Source organism: Nanorana parkeri, unplaced genomic scaffold, assembly GCF_000935625.1.
Source record: "Nanorana parkeri isolate BGI_ZX_2015 unplaced genomic scaffold, ASM93562v1 scaffold226, whole genome shotgun sequence".
Lineage (NCBI taxonomy): Eukaryota > Metazoa > Chordata > Amphibia > Anura > Dicroglossidae > Nanorana > Nanorana parkeri.
Window position 1 is genome coordinate 1,398,492 of NW_017306494.1, and position 22,976 is coordinate 1,421,467.

The 22,976-nt window shown below is 43.4% G+C and overlaps 1 protein-coding gene across 2 annotated transcripts in view; it reads right to left on the bottom strand.

Moving 5' to 3' along the window:
• The window catches only part of PTDSS1 (phosphatidylserine synthase 1), a 39,736-nt gene that overhangs the window by 15,087 nt on the left and 1,673 nt on the right, over nt 1-22,976 (bottom strand). For both annotated transcript variants that reach the window (XM_018556151.1, XM_018556150.1), the window contains exons 2-7: nt 12,569-12,660; nt 9,346-9,390; nt 5,938-6,062; nt 4,254-4,412; nt 2,485-2,636; nt 1,088-1,229 (exon numbers count right to left, since the gene is read on the bottom strand). In XM_018556151.1, the coding sequence (XP_018411653.1) occupies nt 1,088-1,229; nt 2,485-2,636; nt 4,254-4,412; nt 5,938-6,062; nt 9,346-9,390; nt 12,569-12,660 (715 nt within the window). The remainder of the gene's footprint in view (nt 1-1,087; nt 1,230-2,484; nt 2,637-4,253; nt 4,413-5,937; nt 6,063-9,345; nt 9,391-12,568; nt 12,661-22,976) is intronic.

A 22,976-nucleotide genomic window follows, 5' to 3' on the forward strand; every position in this document is an offset into this window, starting at 1 on the left:
GAAGTGCAGCTTATTGTACTTGCAGGTCCTATTTTACCTTATGTATACAGCTGCTTCTAAATTTCCCCTTACTTTTCTTTGCTTATGCTCAATAGTGGAAACAGGGCCATAAGACTGATCAAATGTGTACACGGGGGACAGGAAGACATGCTCAAAGATCATAGGTTGGCTTCAGATTCTCCTGTCTCTTGCTTGTACCATGTAGTAAATATCAAATACCCATTGTCCCAGTAGATCTACGGTCCAAACAGTCTAGTGATAGCTGCACTTCAATCTAGTGCATGTAGGTGGAGAAATTACAATGACGCAGTAGACAGCAAAAAATAGTCCCGAGTCCCATGTTACTAAAAATTGTTTGGTAGGGCAGGCAGAGATAGAGAGCGAAAATGCAAGAGAGAAATGTTTGATAAAGTAACGCTGACAAAGACATTACACTAAATGGCCAAATAATTGTGAACCTGACCATCACATCTATATGAGCCTGTTGGACATCCCACTCCCAATGACCATTAATATTGAGCTGGTACCACCTATAATAGCCTTAAATCATTCTGGAAAGACTTTCAACAAGATTTTAAGGCGCGTCTGTGGAAATTTGTGCATTTAGCATCAGGTACTGATGTAAGAAAAGAAGACCTGGTTTGCAATCGGTGTTAAAATTCATACGAAAGGTGTCCAAAAGGGTTGGGGTCAGTACTCTGTGCTGGCCACTTCAGTTCCTACACACTAAACTCAACCCACGTCTTTATGGAGCTGATTTTGTGCATCTGAACTCCGTTATGTGAAGCAGAGTCCATACTTTCGCCATATAACGTACAGAAATAGATTAGCCATCCGACTCAATGTTCAATGTAGGAGTATTCTTTCCCAATCAAGAAAATGTAAAGAAATAGAAATGTAACCTCACACTGATATTTTGCAGAACATACGGCACTGAATAGAGGGTAGTAACCATATTGCTCCACGTTGGCTGGAACGTCGTAGCACGGCCAACACAAAGTAAAACATCTTATCTATGGTTGGAAAAAAGGAACATTTGCCTATTTCTAGATTTGCATCAACTTAAGTCTGTTAGTGTACAACCTACCTGCCAAATGATCATGAAGAGATATACCCCAGCTACTCTCTGAAATGAAGATTTAGGGTCAAACCATCGCACATAGATCCAGCTTGCTGGGGTAAACTGCAGCATTGCTCTCTTGATTTTTCCTGTAGTCGAGTGAATGTCTCTGTATAAGGGTTAAAAAACAAAAATTACATACAGAAATAATGCAGACTTTTTGTTGCAATGTGAAGAACAAAAAAAAAAAAAAAAAGTAATATAAAGTAAATATTCTACGGGACCAGAGAATAAATATTTACTGACCAAGATCGTGTGCACATGAAAGTCAAAAGGGGCTGCCTGCTGAACACGCTCTGACACCGAGGTTAAAAGAGGTGTACCGAGGTGAAAACATCACAAGGGTCCGCCAATACATAGTGTGTTGTGCTCATCTAAAGGTAAGGTGTCTACGGCATATGCATAATCTTACAGTGCATCACTCATTCATTGAAATGGCTGCCTGACTCAGAACAGGTGCAATAACAAGGCTTGCTTACAAGCATCTAGTGCACTCCGAACTGGGTGCTCCTGTATAAGTCCTATAAGACAAAGATTCTAAAAGGCATTTTCAACCTTCAAAATTCATCTAAAGCCAAAACCTTTTTATTCTGGATAGAATAATGGAATGGTTTAACCGTGGTCTGTTTTTTTTTTTGGCACAAATATGCAATTGGGTGGATTTTTCCTTTACTTCTTGTTCTATAGGCACAACAGAAAGTGAGAGGACACCTCTTCAAAGTGAGGACAAACCCCTTTTAGACATATGCCTTTGGAAATAGGAAGATTTCTGTTCTATTCCTCTTTTGGTAACAACTCTGAATACACAGTTCTCTATCTCCTTCAGTCCCAATAACAGTGGTACCCAGGACAAACAAAAAAGTGAATCTTCTTAGTGGTGACACAACTCTATAGAGTTCACCACTCAAAAGAAAAAAAAAAAGATTTTAACAGTAAGGGTAGAAACAGTTTAGATATAAAACCATCTAGTTAACCAATTGCTAGTTGGATAACCAATTGGTTACCCATCTAGTTAACCAATCACCCGATTCCCATGCAGTAAAATACAACATTGTGTGAACCTCACAGCTCCTCGGTCGTTTGGCAAAAATCTGCAAATCTAGCTCTGAAAACCACTGACAAAATTAGGTTACTAATTAGATTCGTTAAAAAAAGTAATCAGTCCAAAACCTGCTAGTACACTGCACGCCTCTACACTGTAAATGGCTAATCAACTGGAAATCCAAAAAGGTGAGCATTAAATATGGATAATGTGGACAGCCTTTGTAGCTTTAACCCTTTCGCTGCCAAGGACGTACGTCGTACGGAGCTACAAAAGTGCTTCCAGCTGGCCAGCTCAGTACGTCGTACGGACCAAGACCTACTTGAAGCTTGCCCAGTAGTAAGACCTCATCTCAAGGAAGCGACAGACCACCATGCCGAGTAGAATCCCACCTCCATTGCATAAAAGGATGTCCAGAATGACTTGGTCCCACCAGCATTCAGCAAAGTTAGGAAGAAGGTGCATAAAGAATAGCTGAGGGGGGGGAAGATGAAAAAGCATGATGGATTAGTATGGAAAAAAACCAGCTAACAGGATGCACATAAAAGGCCAAATGTCTCAGATGACCTGTTAGTGGTCTCCTGCTGCTTTATACACTGTGGAAACTGTACAGAGAAGCAAAAGTAGCCATCCCAGGAAGGTCTCCTTGGGGAGGTACTCCCAGCCCAGCCTTAGATTGCCAGGGCCATAACAATTAAAATTAGTTAAAGTGACAGTAAACTGGAGTTAAATCTTAAAAATATATTCAAGTACCTTAACTATTAACAAAATGTATCTTATTTGTGTATCACTCAGCTATAGATCCTCAAATCATCTCTGAATTGGTGCTGACACTGTCCTTCCTACTGGAGGGGGGCTACTTTTGTTCCCCATGGTCCCTGTGTGTGTTGTAAAGTAGCCACCACTCCAAGTACACTCCCGTGATGGACTGCAATCTCACTTTTGTTTACTAATTTGTATTGAGATTGTAGCCCATCATGGGAGTGAGCTTGGAGTGGTGATTACAACACACGCAGGGACCATGGAGAACAGAAGTAGCCACCCTCCAGAAGGAAGGACAGTGTCAGCACAAATTCAGAGATGATTTGAGGATCTACAGCCGAGTGATATACAAATTTAGCACAGTATTTTTAATAGTTAAAAAGGTGCTTGAATGCATTTTTAAGGTTTAACCCCTGAGTTTGTCACTTTAACAAGATGACACATTCGTGTAATTTGCAATAGGAAAGTGTACCTAGTATCAGATTATATATAGTTTTTCATGTTTAATACATGCATAAAAGTGTATCACATGTATTTATTACGTGTCAAAATGATTACAGTGCTACTCATAAAAAGATTCCTTCTTGTATCCCCAAAAGGCCAGCATTACAGTATCTATGTTCAGACAGCATCCATCCAGGTCAGCATCTTTTTCTGTGATTAGGTACACGTCTGACACAGTTTAGCCCTCTGCCCCCTTCTCTCAGCCTAACAGTATCATGCTAGATTAGGATTTGAGGGTTCTGTGAATGCAGATTTTTTTTCATAGGTTCAACTTGATGGGTCTATGTGTTCAACTTAACCGGCATACATCTTCTTTTAACTTATGTAATCTGTGACCAGCCAGAATGAAAATTCATCACTCTCACATACTCAAGGTCTGTGCTACCCCCTGTGATCAGAGTAAATATCCTTTACCCTTACAACCTGCCTGTCATCCTGTGACATGCTAGTGAAAAAGTTTATTACATTTGCAAAGCTCGATCCCCCCGCTATCTTTCATCCCGTGACTGGGCAGTGTAAAAAACCATCAGTCTCAAAACACATTAGCCCCATCTGCCCCCCTCCATCTTCACACACTCACACACACCATGGAATTAATGAAACCTCTACCCTATTTAGTGAGGACAAGAAAGTGAGGAGGTTAAGGGAAATGTTTCCTCCAGCTTATAGCAGACTTAATGACAGAATTCTCCCAGGCCTCGCAAGCCTGTGTATAGGCAATAGTCAGTTGGTGGCAATGTTGTTTTCTGGGTATTGGTTTTCCTATTAAAACTGTTACGTTTGTATATTGTGACATGTTAGGAATTTAATCATGCAGACACATACCTCTGTCACCTCCCAAGTGATGCTAATGGTCCAGCACAGACCATAGCTACGGATCAGCAAAGCCTTCATGGCCCAGCCCCAGAAATGACCAAATGCAAATATGTCAAAATGACTAAGTATCCGTTCCCAGGTGATTACATGGCAATTCACTGCATATTCCTGCAAGACAGAAAACAAACTGACTACATCACTTTCCATTCAAAAATAAATAAAAATAACTTTGAATGATACAAATAACTTTGAATGATACAAATATTAAGAAATTTATGGACAATGGATCAGAAAACTGTTCAGTCAAGCTGCCATTGGATTTCTGACACTTCCCGAGTTATAAATTCTAAACCTGAAGGTAAAAGTATGCACGCGAGGGGCAGCACGTCTTCACACTGGCCGATTCTCATATGGAACGTCATTCAAACACCACTGTGTGCACGAAAACTAATAACTGGGTCACTGCCAGGAAGCAAACCACCTGTGTGACTGGGCCCTGATGGAAACTGCTTTTCTGACTTCTGTGCCGCAAAATAACTCTTCAGCATTAAAAACCAATTCACTGAGTCACTGCCCTAGAACTGCTATGTGGCATTGGAGTCTTCTTCCGTGATCACACAGGTGTTCTGATTTGTCACAGAGCTCCTTCAATTGAACCTACCGAACATTCTTCACCAGAGTTCTTCTAGAGAAAGCAGAACTCTATTAATAGATATTTAGCATCTACAACTTTAATATCATCCGTTACGGTCTTAAGAATGTACTGCTAAGGTATAAGCAATGGCATCTCCGGTAATAGAAATTTCAACCTGTAAATCCTAATCTGCTGAAAAGGTAACGTATCAGGCTAGAAATATGGGAGCTGCCATTGTTATCTGCTATTGAAGGTACATGCTCCTTGGCTTTAATGCCAGCCCCGCTCCCTTCGCCATTCTCCCCTAGGTGAGAATTATATGCCCTACTACAGCAGCCTCCAAGGATATGCCCAACATATATGCCAGGAGGCTTCAGGAGTAGGGACACAGAGCAGTCAGTGGCAGAGATGCCTGTGCCATTGGGGACTGGATGCCTGTACACGAAGAGGCAGCCAGCTCCCGATGACCTGAGGAGCGCCAAGGTGGTGGCCTGGGACCCCTGCTGTGCCACCTGAACAGCAGCTTGTGGTGGAACAATGCCATCTCCCTTTTTTAAGCTGAACTCTAGGAAGAAATAAAAAAACACAAATAAATCCAGCTTTGTTATTATTACATCTTTAAATGTATTTTGTAAATGCAAGCAGTGCAAGTGCCTGAATCTGATCTGGTGTCAGCCTCTTGCAATCAATGCACAGCAACGCTGGAGTTTAAGAGGTAGAAGCAGCACACGGAGCCAATCAGTTCATGTGCTGACAAGAAGCAAGCTGATAGGAGGAGAAAGCAGAGTGACATAGATATAAGCTCATCACTGTGCTGTTTCTCCTTTCACAGGCTGGGGGCAGGTCCAGGTTGACCTGGGCTCAGAAGAAAGGGGCTGAAAGATGTTGGCCATCAGACTAAGGACGTCTAGCAGTTGTAAAACCTGCTGTAGGGGAAATCTCTGCAGCAAAAGCAGGCTTTGTTATTTTATCTTTTAATGGCCTATTCATTTTGATCTTAATATTTTTGTCTGGAGTTCTGCTTCAAGCAGTAAAATAAGAAAAAGTAACTGTAATTACCATAATGTCAGATTCCCTTGTCGCATAGCGAAGATTGGGGTCCAGCCAATACATGACCGCTTTCACCTGCTCGGAGTTCAGGAAGAGCAAAAATACCAAAAACAGGAAATAGAGGACACTGAGGCCTGAAAGACAACGACAAGCATTACATGTATCATGTGCAATGTTGCAGAGTGAGGAAACAAACTATTTTTTTAGTTCAACTATAACAGGACAACCAAAGAGATGACATTTAATGCAGGTCAGTAGGTGGTCAATTAAAGGTCAAATGCACTTGTCCAAGAATTCTGTATGATCTCTGAAGACTCTCAAATTGATGCCATCAACATAAGGTCAAACCCATCGACACAGACTTACATGGCGAGGAGCTGGTGGTGATGGGGGTGTGGAGTGGTGCCCAGAGAACAGCTTTAAATGTATTTCCTTTAAAAGTCAGTCAGTGCAACTCTATAGTCAATAAATTCAAGATACATTTGGTCTTAAAGTACAGTAGGTTCTTGACCTTGGTGCCATACAGCTGCTTTAGGCCTTGAAGACATGCAAGGGACATGAGGGTACTTGGCTCAGCAGAAAGAAGCGGCAAGCTTCCGTTGTGTGTAGAACTTCTAAGAACATTGTGTCATTTAGAGCTATTAAAACCCAACTCTAGGAAAATGAAGTTTTCCTTTGCAGTGGGGCTGGCCTTACACTGCACAAATGTGTTGCTCATTTAGCCTAGTGGAAGGGAAAAGGCTGTTTCACTTACCTGATCCCCACTTCCACCAGCTCCTTCTGGGCTGCTTGATTGGTCCCCGCAGCCTCCACGCCAGTGGTCTAAGGACAGCTAACATCATCACCTACAATATAGGCTCAATAGCCCTACATTGGCTTGTGGACTGTCCCTCAGCGTCCTCACATACAAAGTGGAGGGGGAGCAGAGGAGAGATCAGGTAAGTAAAACAGCCTTTTCCTGTCCCCTAGGCATAAGCAAGCAGTTAACCGTTGCAGTGCACACATGCATGTGGCCCAGTGGAAGAGGTAAGTCTTGCATTGAAGCAACGCAAATACATTTATTGGTCTAGTATAATAGATTTATTGTGATGTATTTAATTATTCTCTAGATTTAGATTTGTTTATTTCTTCACTGAGATGTACAAGTCCCTCTAATAGGTGTCCTGCCACACTTCTGTTAAAGTGACCATGGATGGGGCTGCGCAGATCACCAGCACACCATAGGAATGTGTCCAAACAAAGGTCTTTGTTGATGCATATTGTAACAGATAAAGCAACGTTTTAAGATCTCCTGCATCAAGCTCAGTCAGGGGACCCTACGTCGCCCCGAAATGTTGCTTTATCTGTGACAATATGCTTTAATAAATACCTTGGTTTGGAGACATTCGTCTGGTGAACTGGTGACATCTTGTTCGTCTGATCTTCAGCACCCATCTTCCAGGGGGTTTCCAGTAAGAAGTGTGGCAGGACACCTATTGGGACTTGCAGATCTCGATGGAGCACAACTGCTGTGACATCACTTTTAGTTCATTCATATTGCCCTCCCATCCTTAGCTGAAAATCTGTACCTCAGTACTGACAGGGACGGGAGGAAGAGTCAGCAGGAGCCAGAGCATTGCACTTCCAATCCACTGAAGGTGGTCGCAATACTTTGCAGGTAAAATGCAATAATACGTGAGCATTTATTATCACACACAGAATGGGTTGTAAAAAAAAAAAATGTTTTTTAAACTCCAAATACACGGATTTTAAATTCCAGGTTGTAACAAAACAAAATCTGGTTAAAGTCCAAAAGCGAGTAAAAATATATTTATGCAAGAAAAAAACCCCCAAAAAGCCTATTTTCACAGTTGGAAGAGCAAATAAATATCTCAGTCAAAGCAAGGAGAATTAAATGTGTGAAAACCCAGTTCCCAGCGCTCTGATCTACTAGCACACCTTCAGACTGTGACATATATCTCAGCAGATCTCACTGCGAGTAGTGGACGCTGGGACTCAGCGAGACTCCGGTGCATACACCGCCTCTAATCAGATGTTTAACATTCAGATGTGCTGTCGGGAGGTTACCTAGGAACTGGAGAGTCAGCCGCAAACAATGGCAGTTTGGCATGCCTTGATTAAAACGAGTCCCTCATCTCTAAAATATTCATGAAAAGGAAGAGATTCGGGTGTCATTTCGGGACGCTGCAAATGGTGTATGAAGGAAGATGTCATTCCTGAAGAATGTTTGATTCCACTTGTGAAGTACATTGTTTGGCTTGTTGGGAAAGTTCTATAGGAATCAGTAGTCAACAAGATTACGGCTCAGCTCCAGCCAAAACCTCTCTTTCCCTTTAGACAAAGTGGGGAAGGGTTAAACGTTCCTTAGGCTGGCTGGAAAAGTCCTATAGAAATTAGAAGGCAACCATAGTAAAGGGTAAGTGCACCTTAAAACAAAGTGCATTTATCCCTATTGCTCGCCACCCCCTGACCTAAACGATCCCACCCTGCCGCTCCGCAGATCCGTACTTACTGAGATCCGTGGGGCATGGTTTAGCTTTTGTTTACATGCAGTGCCGCACTTGCTCCCTCTGCTGGCCGCACCTGCACAATGCAGCCCCATAGATTTCTATTGGGCTGTCTCCCAGCCTACAGATGGATATGAGCAGGTGAGGGAAAACTTACAGCTCTGCGTGTCAAAAGAGAAGCAGCAGCCCTCGGTAAGCATAGGTCTGTGGGAGGTGGACAGTGGCATTGTTTAGATCAGAGGAAGGGGGAGGCTAAAAGAATACCCAAACAGTGAAAGCATCTGAATGGTTGAAGTTACTGGTTTGGCTAACAAATTTTGGCCTGGCTCCTTGGACAAAAAGGTTAATTGAAAAATCCACTGTTCTCACTTGGAGTGGTGACAACAGGGCCACCCACATCTCCAATTTCAGCCCAGTCAGCAGGACTCGGTCAAAATATGAGTGTATGGCCAGCTTAAGGCAGTGCTACCTCTGACTGCTAGTCTGAGGAGATCTGATGGAGGATTTAGTGATGTCATTTATGTGCTGCTCACTGTTTTCCTGGCTGGAGGCTCTGGCATGACCAAGATGGCCTCCTACACACAAAGCCACTGCAGAACAAGGCATGGCAAGTCAGTAATAGGGAAAGATCAGCTGCAGGGAGATCCCAGGCAATACGGTTGGCTTTTCCTTTGTCCTCAGTTGACCGATTTGTGGGAAGAGCTTCCAGAGTTTAGTTTCTCTTTAAAAGGTCCTGCTTACAGGTATTCTCAGTCTTCCTACTAAAAACTTAATGGCAAAAAAGGTAACTCACAAATCCCCCCGTAAAGTCACTTACATTCAAATTGCCTTTGGAAGCGATTATACCCTATATATCTCTTATATATAAGAAAATGCTGAACCTATCCAAAGAAGATAAATATTCACTTACCAAACACCATCCTCCATATCGCAGGGTGCGGCCTTGTGAAGGGACCTACAACAATAAACAACAGTTAAAGAGGAAATGCCTAAAGACAATTGCCAGCAGTATATATGTATTGAAGGTATTTATACAAGTGAAACAAATGGATTGTGTGCATTATAGGGGAAGCATACCAGCTTTCTTTCACTCATGGGTAGTGTTTGGCTGAAGCCATTTATTATCAATCAACTGCGTTTACTCTTTTTCAAATCATAATGACAACAGAAACTACCCAAATGACCCGGATCAAAAGTTTACATACCCCAGTTCTTAATACGGTGTGTTGCCCCCTTTAACATCAATGACAGCTTGAAGTCTTTTGTGGTATGCGTGGATGAGGTTGTTTATCTTCTCAGATGGTAAAGCTGCCCATTCTTCCTGGCAAAAAGCCTCCAGCCCAAATTTTTGGGTTGTCTTGCATGAAATGCATGTTTGTGATGATGATATTGAGGTCAGCAGACTGAGATGGCCACTCCAGAACCTTTACTTTATTCTGCTGTAGCCAATGACTGGTCGACTTGGCCTTGTGTTTAGGATCATTGTCATGTTGGAATGTCCAAGTACGTCCCATGCGCAGCTTCCGGGCTGATGCATGCAAATTGTCCTCCAGTATCTTTTGATAACATACTGCATTCGTCGTGCCATCAATTCTGACCAACTTTCCTGTGCCTTTTGTAGCTCACACATAATGACAATTATTTTGCTTTCCCCATAACTCAGAACCCAGACACGTCAGTGCAGCACTGGATGAAGGATGCAAGGGTCTGTCAGGAGGCCAGAAACGAATTGGCCTTTTATACACACACACTGATTACATGCAAACAGATCACAGGTGAGGATGGTTCCCTTTGATAGCCATTCACACCCCTTTGTGCCAAAATCACCAGGGTATGTAAACCTTTGATCAGGGTCATTTGGGTAGTTTCTGTTGTCATTATGATTGGAAAAGAGTAAACACAGTTGATTGATAATAAATGGCTTCAGCCACACACTACCCATGAGTGACAGAAAGGTTTTCGTATTATCATTCATATTTTCTGAAAAATGGCCAGGAAATCATAAATTCTGCCAGGGTATGTAAATATATATATATATATATATACTGTTTTACTCAAAGATTATGGGGGGAATTTATCAAAACTGGAGCAGAGTCTGGAGCAGATGCCCATGGCAACCAATCAGCTTCTCTCTTCAGTTTGCTCAGGTAAGATTTGAAAATGAGAGAGAGAAGCTGATTGGTTGCACTGCAAACCTGCTCCAGATTTTGTTTGCTGCAGTTTTGATAAATTCCCCCCTCTGTATTTCTGCCCATCCAGTCGTGAGATTTACATAAGCACAGCCCTGTTAAGTAGGGTAGGAACTCGAGGCGTGTCCAGTTGCTCAGCCGCTACGAGTGCTGAATTAGCAAACCTCCACTGAACGCTGTGCTGCTAACTTAGCACTCGCAGTGGAAGTGAATGCGAATGCAGAGTGCCGAGTGTGATGGAGAAGGTGGGGACAGAGCACCAGTGGCCATTTTAACTGTGGGCACACCTGGCACCGCTGGTTGCCTGAACCCCGATGGAGGAAATCAATTCGGTGTAAGAACCTACAATTTAATGTTTTTTCTGGACAAGCACACCAAAAATTAGTTGGAAAAATTGTATTAGCCAAAAATATTATCCTCCGCCATTTTGCTTAGCACTGTGCAGCCGACGTGTTCAGTGAAATTGCAGCAGCGAACTGAAGTGCTGCAGAACATCTACTCAGCGCTTGGCTAAGGAACTGAATACGCCTCTGATCTTTCTCTGCTGCAGTTTCACTTACAGGTCTCCTCCCTAGCATATGACTGGGCAGTGAAAAGGTGAAGCAGCCTAACAGCATGCTTCTTGCACTGCAGCACAATTGACTGGCTCCTTGTGCTGCTTCTCCTTCCCTCCCTCTGAGCTCTTCCGTACAGTAGACTGCATGAGGCTATTATCAGGTACATACACTGCTTGCATTACAAATTCATTTCAATGATGAATCAGAATGCCGGGTGCTACGTCATTGCACGCTACCCGGCTTCCTGATTGGCCGGGAAGTCGGCTCCATGCTCTCTCATCACAAGTGACGAGAGAGCATGGAGCCGTTTCCTAGCCAATCAGGAAACCGGGCAGCGTGTAATGATCTGCTGCCCGGCTTCCTTATACAGGAAGTACTCGTGCTAGGTATCGGAGCATTTGGGCGAGTACGAGTACTCACCCAAATACTTGGTATCGGCACCGATACTAGTATCGGTGCATCCCTATTAAATACAGATCTGCATTAATGTGTCATTTGTGCTTTTTATGAATATCTGCCTGGGGTTTAGCTGTATGTATATATAAAACAAGGAATATTAATATTTCGAATTTTCATTTTCCGTGAACAAGTGCAGCTCCGTTCCTATTTTATCATTTAATATTAGGGGAACGTTTTAATTTTTTTACATTTCGGTAATTTTTCCTTAATATAGTTTTAAAAAAAACCCGCAGTGGTGATTAAATACCACCAAAAGAAAGCTCTATCTGTCCACAAAATTTTTTTATAAAATTCATTTCAGTACAGCGCTGTATGACGGAATAAATATTTGGGCGAGTACGAGTACTCACCCAAATACTTGGTATCGGCACCGATACTAGTATCGGTGCATCCCTATTAAATACAGATCTGCATTAATGTGTCATTTGTGCTTTTTATGAATATCTGCCTGGGGTTTAGCTGTATGTATATATAAAACAAGGAATATTAATATTTCGAATTTTCATTTTCCGTGAACAAGTGCAGCTCCGTTCCTTATCTTTGCATTTTTCTCCTTAGCTCAGTTTAAAATAAGCGAGTTCAATAGCTCAAGATAACATTTACATATTCAGGTATACGAGTCAGAGCAGTGACTCCTCTCTGCTAAGAATAGATCTAACCCGAGGGAGAGGGCGCCTCTGCAACTGGTGTCATTTACCTGACTGTGCAAATCTCGGGAATGGATGGACAGCAACAAATCATATGGTAAGTAATATAGCTCCTATATATGCATTTCATCTGTGTATTTAGCTGTTTGCATGGAGTTCAGCATTAACTTGTTGCCGGCTGTTTTTGTATTTTTACACTGTGGGCTGGAGGTTTATACGCAGTGACAACAATTTACAACCAGATGTTGGATTTCATTGAGAATCTGGATAAAATACCTTACCATTCGGAAATGCTAAGACGCTGATGATTAAAAAGAAGAAAATGACTGAAAGGATTCCTCTCCAAATATTGTCTTCTTGGCTTGTGTTCTCCCTACAACACAGAAAAAAGCACGCGGTTAATTATTCATACTTTTGGTGTACGCATTCTGTTCAATATAGCTGTTTTTGTATTCCAAGTCAAAGGATGCCGACACCAGAAGTACGTTGGTTAGTGTACGGACCTGGAGGAACACCAAGCCAATTCAGAAATCTATTGAGTGATGTTATGATGAGTTATCAGGACTGTGCCCGGAGCTGGGCTTTAACATCAATGAGTACCGACTTTTCTTTATGTTGACCATTGGCTAATCGGAGCGGATTTATAAATGTATTCTGAGAAGTGTTAGTGACTGTTTTGTTACAACAGGAGATACTAAAAGTAAAGTGATATTAAAGTCAAAAGGTTTTTAAGTGATTTCAAATGCTGAAATCCCTTACAATGGAGGCCGCTCCTTGATGTTTGAAAGTTTTCGCTTTCTGTGGAATCATCTAGTCCTCTGTGCATTAGCCCCGATTTCCTGTTTCCTTGTAGGGTCCTATGGAGCCACCCTTATGTGTGCTACTATGCCGTGTCTCTACAAACACACAGGAACAGCAAGGGAAACCACTCCGCTTTCCCTGGGCCCCTCTCTTCCTTCCTCCCTTCTCTAAGCTACAAGGTTAATGGATGCTGGAGAATTTTGAGCTTGGGCTGGACAGGAGGTTCAGGGAAGCCGAGCTGAGAGGGTTGGAGCTGACGGTTTGGAAACATGACGACTAAGTGCTTCAGCAAAAATTTTGTAGGTCCTGCAACAGTTGCGCAAATTTCTACTAAATTTAAAAAGCTAAAACTGTATGGAGTTAATAAATGTTTGTAAATATTATATTGCGCCTTTTTGAGAAACGGCAAAAAAACGGAGGAACACAAAACTGTTAAATAAGCGACTTCTACAAAAAATCTGGAGGCTGGCCTCACGCTTAAGGCCCCATTCACACTGAGCGATTTATCGTGCGATTTTTGCAGCGATTTCGCTCACTTCAAGTGGTTAACTTGTAAAACTTCCCGTCAAACATTTCCACAACCAAAAATTCATGAAGGCAAAAAAAAAAAAAAATCTGCTAATCAGCCAGTTACATACTTGGACAGATTATAGGGCTTTCTACCTGCCAGTGACTGCAACCAAATATTTTAAGCTTCTTATTCTTGAATAAAAAAAAAAGAAATGAGTCTACACTTCTCACGACCAGCTTTCATACTGAGCAGGACTCTATATAATAAAAGATACTACTACATAATATATACATACATATACACACACACGGATCTCCAAATAAATCTAAAATCAATCTGTATCTCCAAAAATGTAAAAGTTAAAAACAGGAAATTAATCATTTAAAAAGGAGAACTATGGGGTCAGTGTTTTTCCCCATAGTTCTCCTTAGGGTAATGGGAGGACACAAACTAGCGTCCTCCCGTTACCCTAAGCTCAGTATACCGCGAGCTACAGCTCGCGGTATACTGAGACGCCGCAGCGGATCCCGACTTAGATGACGGGATCCGCCCAGCTGCGTGAGTGACAGCTGGCTCTGCCTATCTAGTGGCAGAGCCAGCTGTACCCGCCCCCTCCCCCGTCCGTTCCGCCAGTCAGCGCTGGCAGATCGGAGCGGGGAGAGGGGAATCCAGCCCCCCCCCCCGTCCCGCCAGCGCGCCGCGACAGGACACAGAGGCGAGCGAACCCGGTATGTGTTCGCTCACCTCCCGATCTACTGAGCCGACCTGTGACAGTCTCATTGTCACAGGTCGGCTAGAACTATGAGGTAAGTGAAAAGCACTCACCTCATAGTTCTCCTTTAAAGATCATGCCAATGATGATAATGTTCAAAGTGCAATACCAACAGCAATCTGATTTCTGGCTTTACGTCTCTAGAACGATTGGTTACCTATAAACATTAAAGAACTTGGTGAATTAAAAAACAAAATGGACCCTTGCAGTGGGGCTACACCTGCACTGCAGGAATTAGGTGATTGTTTTGTCTAGGGGGGATCAGATAAAGCAGATATAGTCACCTGGTCCTACGGGGCTGCTAGACTGGTCCCCACAGCCTCTTTTCCCCTGGTCTTCAGCAGTCTAAGGACCACTGACATTATCACCTCTTATCCACGTCCACTAACCTGCATTAGACGTTGGAACGTCAAGGACGCACCACAGCCGAAATGGAGGGGGAGAGAGGTGAGCGCTGACTGTCAGGAGACCCAAGATCAGGTGAATATATCTGCTTTATGTAAGCCTCCTAGACATAACAAGCACTCAACCCTTCCAGTGTGGGGGTAACCTCACTGCAAAGGTGCGTTTTTTTCATACCCGGAGTCCTTTAAATTTAATGCATAGAAAAAAAACAAATGATTTTTAATCATTTTTGGATGAAGTCGGTAAGAAATAGAACCTTTGTCAAGTTTTTATTGCTGTCCCCACTGGGGAGATTAAGCCTCACTATTTGTCATCGTCACCACTGCCACAATAGCAGAGTCCAGCAGAAACTATCAGTTTATCGACAGCTGTCTAAGAGAGGTATCTGAGATTTCCTCTTACTTCTTGAGGAGTCTCTGGGACAGGAAGTGAAGTGAAATTTTCCCTACTGGATAGGGACAGCAAAAAATAAAGTGACAGGTTTTAACCTTCCACTAAACTCTATCCAAAATGAAAGAAATTATTTTGATTATACAAATGCTGTAAAGAAACAGGTAATTCTAAAACAAAATATTTGCTTGCCTCAAAAAGACTAATTCACATGAAGCATCTTTCGTAGACAAACATCACCAAGATGGGCCAGTGCTGCGACTGTCAGTGGTCGGAATGCACTGACACTGTTCTTTCGGTATCGAGCAGAGATATTTTTTTTTCGCTACTCGCCGATACTGAATGAATATCGATATCAGAAGTCCTATTAAAAGGAGAACTATGAGATGAGTGATTTCCACTCACCTCATAGTTCTAGCAGATAGCGTCTGGTCTGCAGTGCCATTGGTGCACTGCGTTGGTGTGTGTTGCAATAAAGTGAAGCAGGCATGCATGAAATTGCAAAGCAGCGTATGAATGCATCACAATGCTTTGCCATCACGATTCCGTGATTGCGCAGCCATCCGCACGGTCACGGATCGCCCAAGTGTTAACCTGGCCTAAGGCATATTGAGCTGGCCAGCTGGGAAATTTTTTTTTGGCAGTCTGCCTTATGTCGGTGGCAGGAAAAGGGTTAATACTACTTTAACCAGTTGCTGTTGAAAAAAACCGGACGGACGGCACAGCTGCATTGGCGGGTTGCCGTCTCCAGACGGCATTTTTTTCCTGCGCACACGCAGAAAAACCCCATCCAATGTAGGGCTGCAACAACTAATCGACATAATCGATTATAATCGATTATTGAAAAAGTTGTCAACTTTTTCAATAATCGATTAATCGGCTTCCGATCAGTTGGATGGGCTTCCGCTGAACGCAATGCTGAACGTGCAGTGTGCGCACACCGGCCCGTTCGGAAGTTGCCGAACAAGCAGGTTTTCAAGCCTGCTTGTTCGACGGAAGACGTGCGACCGTACAGTAGAAACGGTCGCACGCCTTCCATACACTTTGCGATCGTACAATTGCGGGATTTCCCGCAATTCTCGTGCGATAATCGCACAGTGTATGGGCACCTTTAGAAATACATCCCAGTACCCTGTTAACAGTATGGCTAACTAATCGATTTTGCAAATAATCGTTAGCTGCCGCTCTAATCCAATGCAAAGAGCCGTTACCGGCTGTTTCACATATACACGATCAGCAGCTCTATAGCCTGCCGATCGTGAATATGTGCTGGCTGCGTGTCCCCCCCTCGACTTCTTCTGCCGCCGCCCCCCCTTCCCTCCTGACCCCTCACCTTCAATCCCAGGATCCGCTCCCCCTTCTGCGGCCCGGGGCCGGCTCGGGAGGGCGATCAGCTCCTTGCTGACCTCCCTCCGTGCTGTGAATGCAGAAGTGATGTGTACTACATCACTTCCACATTCACCTGTCATTCATCTGGCTGCTATAGCCAGAGAAAAGAAGCTGATGAAGCAGATCTCTGCTTCATCAGCTTCTTTTGGAATGTGTAAAGTAGACACTACTCCAAGCTCACTCCTGTGATAGACTACAATCTCAATACAAATTAGTAAACTAAGCATGAGATTATACAGATCTACAGCTGAGTGATACATAAATAAGATACATTTTTGTTAATAGTTCATGTACTTGAATGTATTTTTATGATTTAACTCCTGAGTTTAGGGTCACTTTAAAGAGGACCGCTCATGAATGATAGGAAACTGGATACGGAGCATATAAATAACCCTTTATACATCATCTTCCCTATTCCTTACTCGTATTACTGTGTCCATGTCTGACTCTTCATCCTGAGTCATGGGGTGAAAGGTCACTGTGCATCAGACCAGTGTTGCCCTGTCACATGCAGGACCTCACTCAGTACGATGCAATCAGATTTTTTTTACTATGGTCTGGATGAGTCAGTATGAAACAGCAATTTGGAGAAGTTTAATTGGATCTAAGCAAAAGTAAAGCTGGCCATACACTATTCTATTTTTTTTTAATTCAACCTGTGGGCTGAACGAAAAAAGTAGAATAGATACCTCCATCAATGCTTACTGGATGGATGAGCGCCCGGCTGTTTGCTTTGTATTCTGACAGCGGCTGACAGCCGCTGTTGAATACATGAATGGTGGTTGCAGCTGATTAGCTACAAGCACCATTTGAAGATTTTCCAACCGACTCCTTCAATCTTCTGATCGAGGGATGCTGACCAGCAGGGTGCCGACAGTGGCCACCCATTGTGCGAATTTCAGCCAGGTCTTCATGAAATTCGCATAGTGTATGGCCAGCTAAACATGAGTGTACATTTCTGTGGTTACTATAAGAATATTTAGGTGCATGGAATAATTGTAGCGCATTTCACATTTAAACACCGGATTTTACTAGAGGCGCACCGAAATGGAAATGTCAAAACCAAAACAAAAAAAATTGTCAGGCCGAAACCGAAAATGTTTTATTTAATTTTTTTAAAATATATTTTTAGTTATTCATTCATTTTTTAGTAAGTATTTTTATTTTTCTTACTTTAAGGGGCTTTGGGGAAATATTAGGGGTCTAAACAGACCCCCTGATATTTCCCTTTTAAAATAGAAAAAGAAATTGAGAACACAAAGTCCTCAATCTCTTTTTCTGTGTCCCCTGTTATCAATGAACAGGAATCCTCTATACTGGGTGTTCCTGTTCATTCATAACATGAGAACATAGTATGTTTACTATAACCACAATCATGAACGAACAGGAGGTGATTTAGATCTCTCCCATTCATTCATAATTGAGGATACAGTGACCATACTCTGTCCTCAATTATCTACAAACACTCAGCGATCACTGACTCTCCTTCCTGACTCGCTGTCACAGGGGGCTGAGCGGTGAGGAGAACTCAGCCTCCTGTGACAGCACGGCCTGTCTCCGACCACACTCCGCTCTGTGACAGGAGAGACGCCGGACGCTCACAGCGCTCTCCTGTAGCAGCGCTCTGCCGCCCGTGACACTTTCGCTCTTCCCCGCTGGGACACAGAGCAGCGCCAAGTGGGGAGGAAAGAAAGCAGGGATGCGCCGCTGTATTGCAGAAAAATTGCATTTTCGGCAGCCGATATATCGGTCGCATCCCTAGATTTTATAATATAATGCTGTGTGGTGTGCAGGAAAACATAGAACAGAACATTAGACATGTACAGCTAGTGCAAGATCTTCTAAACCATCTGCCAAAAACAAAAAAAAAGTACAAGATCGGAGTGTCTCTGAGATGTTGTTAGCTCCCATGGACTAGAGGGAGGAGTATGAGAAAATATAATCCCTTTCCCGGCTGACCAGATGGCTGTCAGCATTCAGAGACAACATTCAGTAATGGAAGGCAATGACAGTGCTAACACAGCCAACCTCTGGGGAAAACCCCTAAGGAGGAATCTAATGACAGCCTGCATATAAAGAGAGGGTGAGGGGTGTCCTTCAGTCGTCCCTGTTCCCATCTGATGTAATGGTACAAAGATCATCCTGCCATTAACAATCCTCCTTATCAAGACTCCATCTGAAGCAACACTGTCACAATAATAAATGATCACAAGAACACTTTTCTATCTCTGGAGTCAAATCTTTAGGGCCAGTTCACACCAGGGGAGTCTGTTGTAGTGCATTTAACACAAGCATGTTAACATGTGATGAGTTCGGGCCCATTCCCACCAAAACTAAACAAAAGATTGCTCTATTTTTGCAAAATGCAACACTGGCACCGTTATGAACTACACCATTGAAAACCACTTGTGTGCACGCGTTTATAATGCATTAAAAAACGCATCAAAATGCATCGGGTGGGAATGGGCCCTTAACCCTTTCCCTGCCAAGCCCTCTGGAACATTTTTCTAATAAGCTGGCCACGACATTTTTCCCATTGATTTGATTTTCAACTGCTGGGTTGCTAGCGTTAGTAAAAGACCCCCCAAACCATATCATTTCTGAAAGAGCAGGCCCGGTAGAATAAAAAAGACGGCGATACTACATTTGTAGGCCCTGCAATAATTGCGCAAATGTTTCTCAAATTAATATTAAACCGATAAAAATACACAACTCAATTGGTAAAATACACCAAAATCAGTATCAGCGCACAAAAAAAAAAAAAAAAATTCTGACTAAATCTAAAAGATAAAAAACTGTATTGAGTTAATAAATAACAAATATTTGCAAATTTGAAATTGCGCCTTTTTGCGAAAAGGTTAAAAAAATGAAGGTACGCAAAACTGTAAATAAGCGACTTATGTTAAAAATAGTTGTTACGCTGTGTTGGTGTTTTGATAAAATGATCCAGGCGTATATTTAATTGCAACACAAGGTATCACAACGCACGGCAATGCGTTACAAAGCTTTGCCATGCTCTGCCACAGTTAAATTAATGTTTTTTTTTAAAGAAAAAAAATCATGCACTGTAATGCGTTCTAACAACACACTGCAGCGCATGTGCATGGTGTACACCACAATATGGTGCACGTGTATGTTATGTGTGGGGGGGGAGGGATTTTATTTTATTTTCTTCTATTTATTAATTTATTTTACTATTGGGGGGGCAACGGTGAAATATCTGGGGTCTAAACAGACCCCTGACATTTCCCTTTTGAAATAGAAATTGAGGACACAGAGTCCTCAATTTCTTTTTCTGCAGCCCCAGCTCTCAATGAATGGGAAGCACTCTGTACCTCTGTACAGAGGCTTCCCATTCATTCAGAGACTGATGACAGTAAAAATATTTACTATCACCAGTTTATGAATGGGGAGGAGCCTCTGTAGTGAGTGCTAGTCCCCATTCATAAATTTATGAATGAACAGGAAGTGATGTAAATCACAGCCTGTTCATTCAAAACCGGGGACACATAGTACTATGTGTCCCCAGTTAGTTACAAACACCGGAGTGAGCAGATGATCGCTCCGGTGTTTGCTCTGCACAGGAGGATCGATAGATAATCATGGTCGCTATAGCGACCATGAGCTTATAGCAGAACTGCAATTGCCAGGTCCGTGCTGCATACGGGAACACTTTTGTTCCTCCGTATGCCGTACGTCCTTGGCAAGGAAAGGGTTAAGGCAGCTCATGTAATTGCATAAGCTGCCTAAAGCAACAAGATGGACTACAATTACTCCTGCACAATGCACAGTAGTGAGCTACCACACCTTGTGCAGCAATTCAGGTGCATGGGAAAGGTCCCTTAAGGTGGCATTCACAAACAATGGTAATATGCATGACAGGGCGTTACCGCAAAGCAGAGGTATGAATGGGCCCGTTTCAGGTTTGTGTTGGATATATGGCAGTATTAATGCATATCTGTGTATATCTGTGTATATATCTGTGTATATATATCTGTGTATATATCTATATATATATATAAAAAATGTCTATGGGAGCTGTGTTAAGGACTTTGAACTACCCGATTCCCGCTGCCCCCCTGTAGTCATGGCTTCTCTTCCCCCTACACTCCAGCTTGTAAACTGTCCCTCGGCGTCATCATGTATAATGTAGGGCTATAGGCCCTGCATTAGATGTGATGACGTCAGTGGGCCTCTGACCACTGGAGAAGAAGGGGGAAGAGGTGGTGTGCACCAGTCTTGGAATCAGTGGGAGTGGGGATCAGGTAAGTGAAAGTGCTTTACACTGCTCCCCTAGACATAAATGAGCAGTTAACCCTTTGCAGTGTGGGGATAGCCCTATATCAAGTGGAGTTGTTTTTGCTTTAAGCAAGAGCAGGCTTAGGCGAAAGTACCTTAATTTAGAGCTTTACTAAATGCATGAGAGATCTGATGGCACTGTCTGGCCTGTACACTGCTTAGTTCTTCTGGCACGCTGCCCAATTTGACTAAGGTTGCCACTTGTCCTGGTTTCAGGCCCTGTGTCTGGGTTGCAGGCCAGCTAAAACCCAGACACAGCACATACAGGACTCAAAACCCAGACTGTCCAGGTGCATCCGGGACAGGCGGCATCCCTAGCTTTGACAAGGAATGGCTACCTGTACAAGTACATGCTAAGCGTATACAATGGAAGAGGCCTTGCCAATTACAAGCCATGTTGCCTCGGATCCGTACACCTGAGCTAATAGACATCTGTCCACTGCAGCAAAAACGATGGAGTTCAAAAAGAACAGAACGCCAATGGACCAGACTGGGCAGTGCACTAGAGTTACCGTTCAGTCGGGTATGGTGCATGTCTGGCCTTGCTGGAAAAAAAAAAAAAAACCTCCACTAAGCTGACTTTTCCTTGTATATAGTTATCCTTTAAGCCAAGGCTGGACAAATCCCAGGAGCCAGGTAGCCAATGATCCTTAAAAATTACAGCTGGCGCCCAACTTTTCTCCTCATCAATGGAGCGGGCTCCTAAAAAAATCCTGCTAGCTCCTGGACTGGACAGACCGAGTCCTGAATGCCAATTAATTTGTCCACCACGTCTTATGGGAAGATTGTTGATGAAGTAAATTGGTCTGGTGACAGGGTCTCTTAACAGAACACAGATATTCCTCCAGCTAGCACTGTGACCAGGTAGCTGCTCTCTGCCCCATCTGCAGCACTTCTAAACCTCTCAGAAAGTCCAGGTACAGGCTTCCAGCATAGAAAATGAGTGCAACGACCTTGGCTGATCCTCAGCTGGGATCTTATTTCTGGAATTGTTCTTGCAATGGAAAAACGGGATCTGATGGTTACGGATAGCCGGTGTGAGAAACACAGATCACTATCTAACGTTACACCTAACCTACTGAGCCATTTCCTCATCAGCCTACGCATTCCCACAACTCGTGTCTCTGCTGCTCTATATTATGGCACACAATTTATCTTAAAAGAAGAACTCAGAATACAAATTAACCCTTGCAGTGTGGGGGTAGCCCCAATGTAAAGGTTTAATCAAAGTACAAATAAACTCTCCTGTTTTTGCATATATCTAATGCTAGCAAGCAGCAAATATATGCAAAAACATGAAAAAAAAGAAAAGTTAAAAGGAGAACTATGAGATGAGTGCTTTTCACTCACCTCATAGTTCTAGCCGACCTGTGACAATGAAACTGTTACAGGTCGGCTCAGTAGATCGGTCGGCGTTCGCTCACTTCTCGATCCGGTCACGGCTCTCTGCCGTGACAGGGGAGGGGCTGGATTCCCCCCTCCTCCAGCGCTGACTGGCGGAACAGACAGGGCGGGTACAGCTGGCTCTGCCTCTAGATAGGCAGAGCCAGCTGTCACTCATGCAGCTGGGCAGATCCCGACGTCTAAGTCGGGATCCGCTCCGGCTGCGGTGTCTCAGTATACCGCGAGCTGTAGCTCGCGGTATACTGAGCCTAGGGTGACGGGAGGACGCTAGTTTGTGTCCTCCCGTTACCCTAAGGAGAACTATGGGAAAAAGCCCTGACCCCATAGTTCTCCTTTAACAAAAAAAGTAATTACTTTCCTGTGTCTCCGCCGCTCACTCCCGTCTGAGGATCTGGAGCCTCTCGAGTGGCAGAGCAGGCTGATGGGGCGGGCGCATGCGCATTTGAGATCTTTGGCGGGGAGAAGCTCAGTGTAAGTCAATGCACGCGGACAGACGCCGTGGGACACAGAAGACACAGCAGTCAGATCAGAGATCGGCACCAGCGCTGGAGGGATTGCTGAATACAAGTGGAAGGAAGAAGATGACCGGATCAAGGGGCATCATTTAAGGCAGGGGTAGCAAGCCTCCGGCCCTCCAGCTGTGGTGAAACTACAAATCCCATGATGCATCTGTCTTCGGGAGTCATGTCTGTGAGAATCTTGCAATGCCTCATGGGAT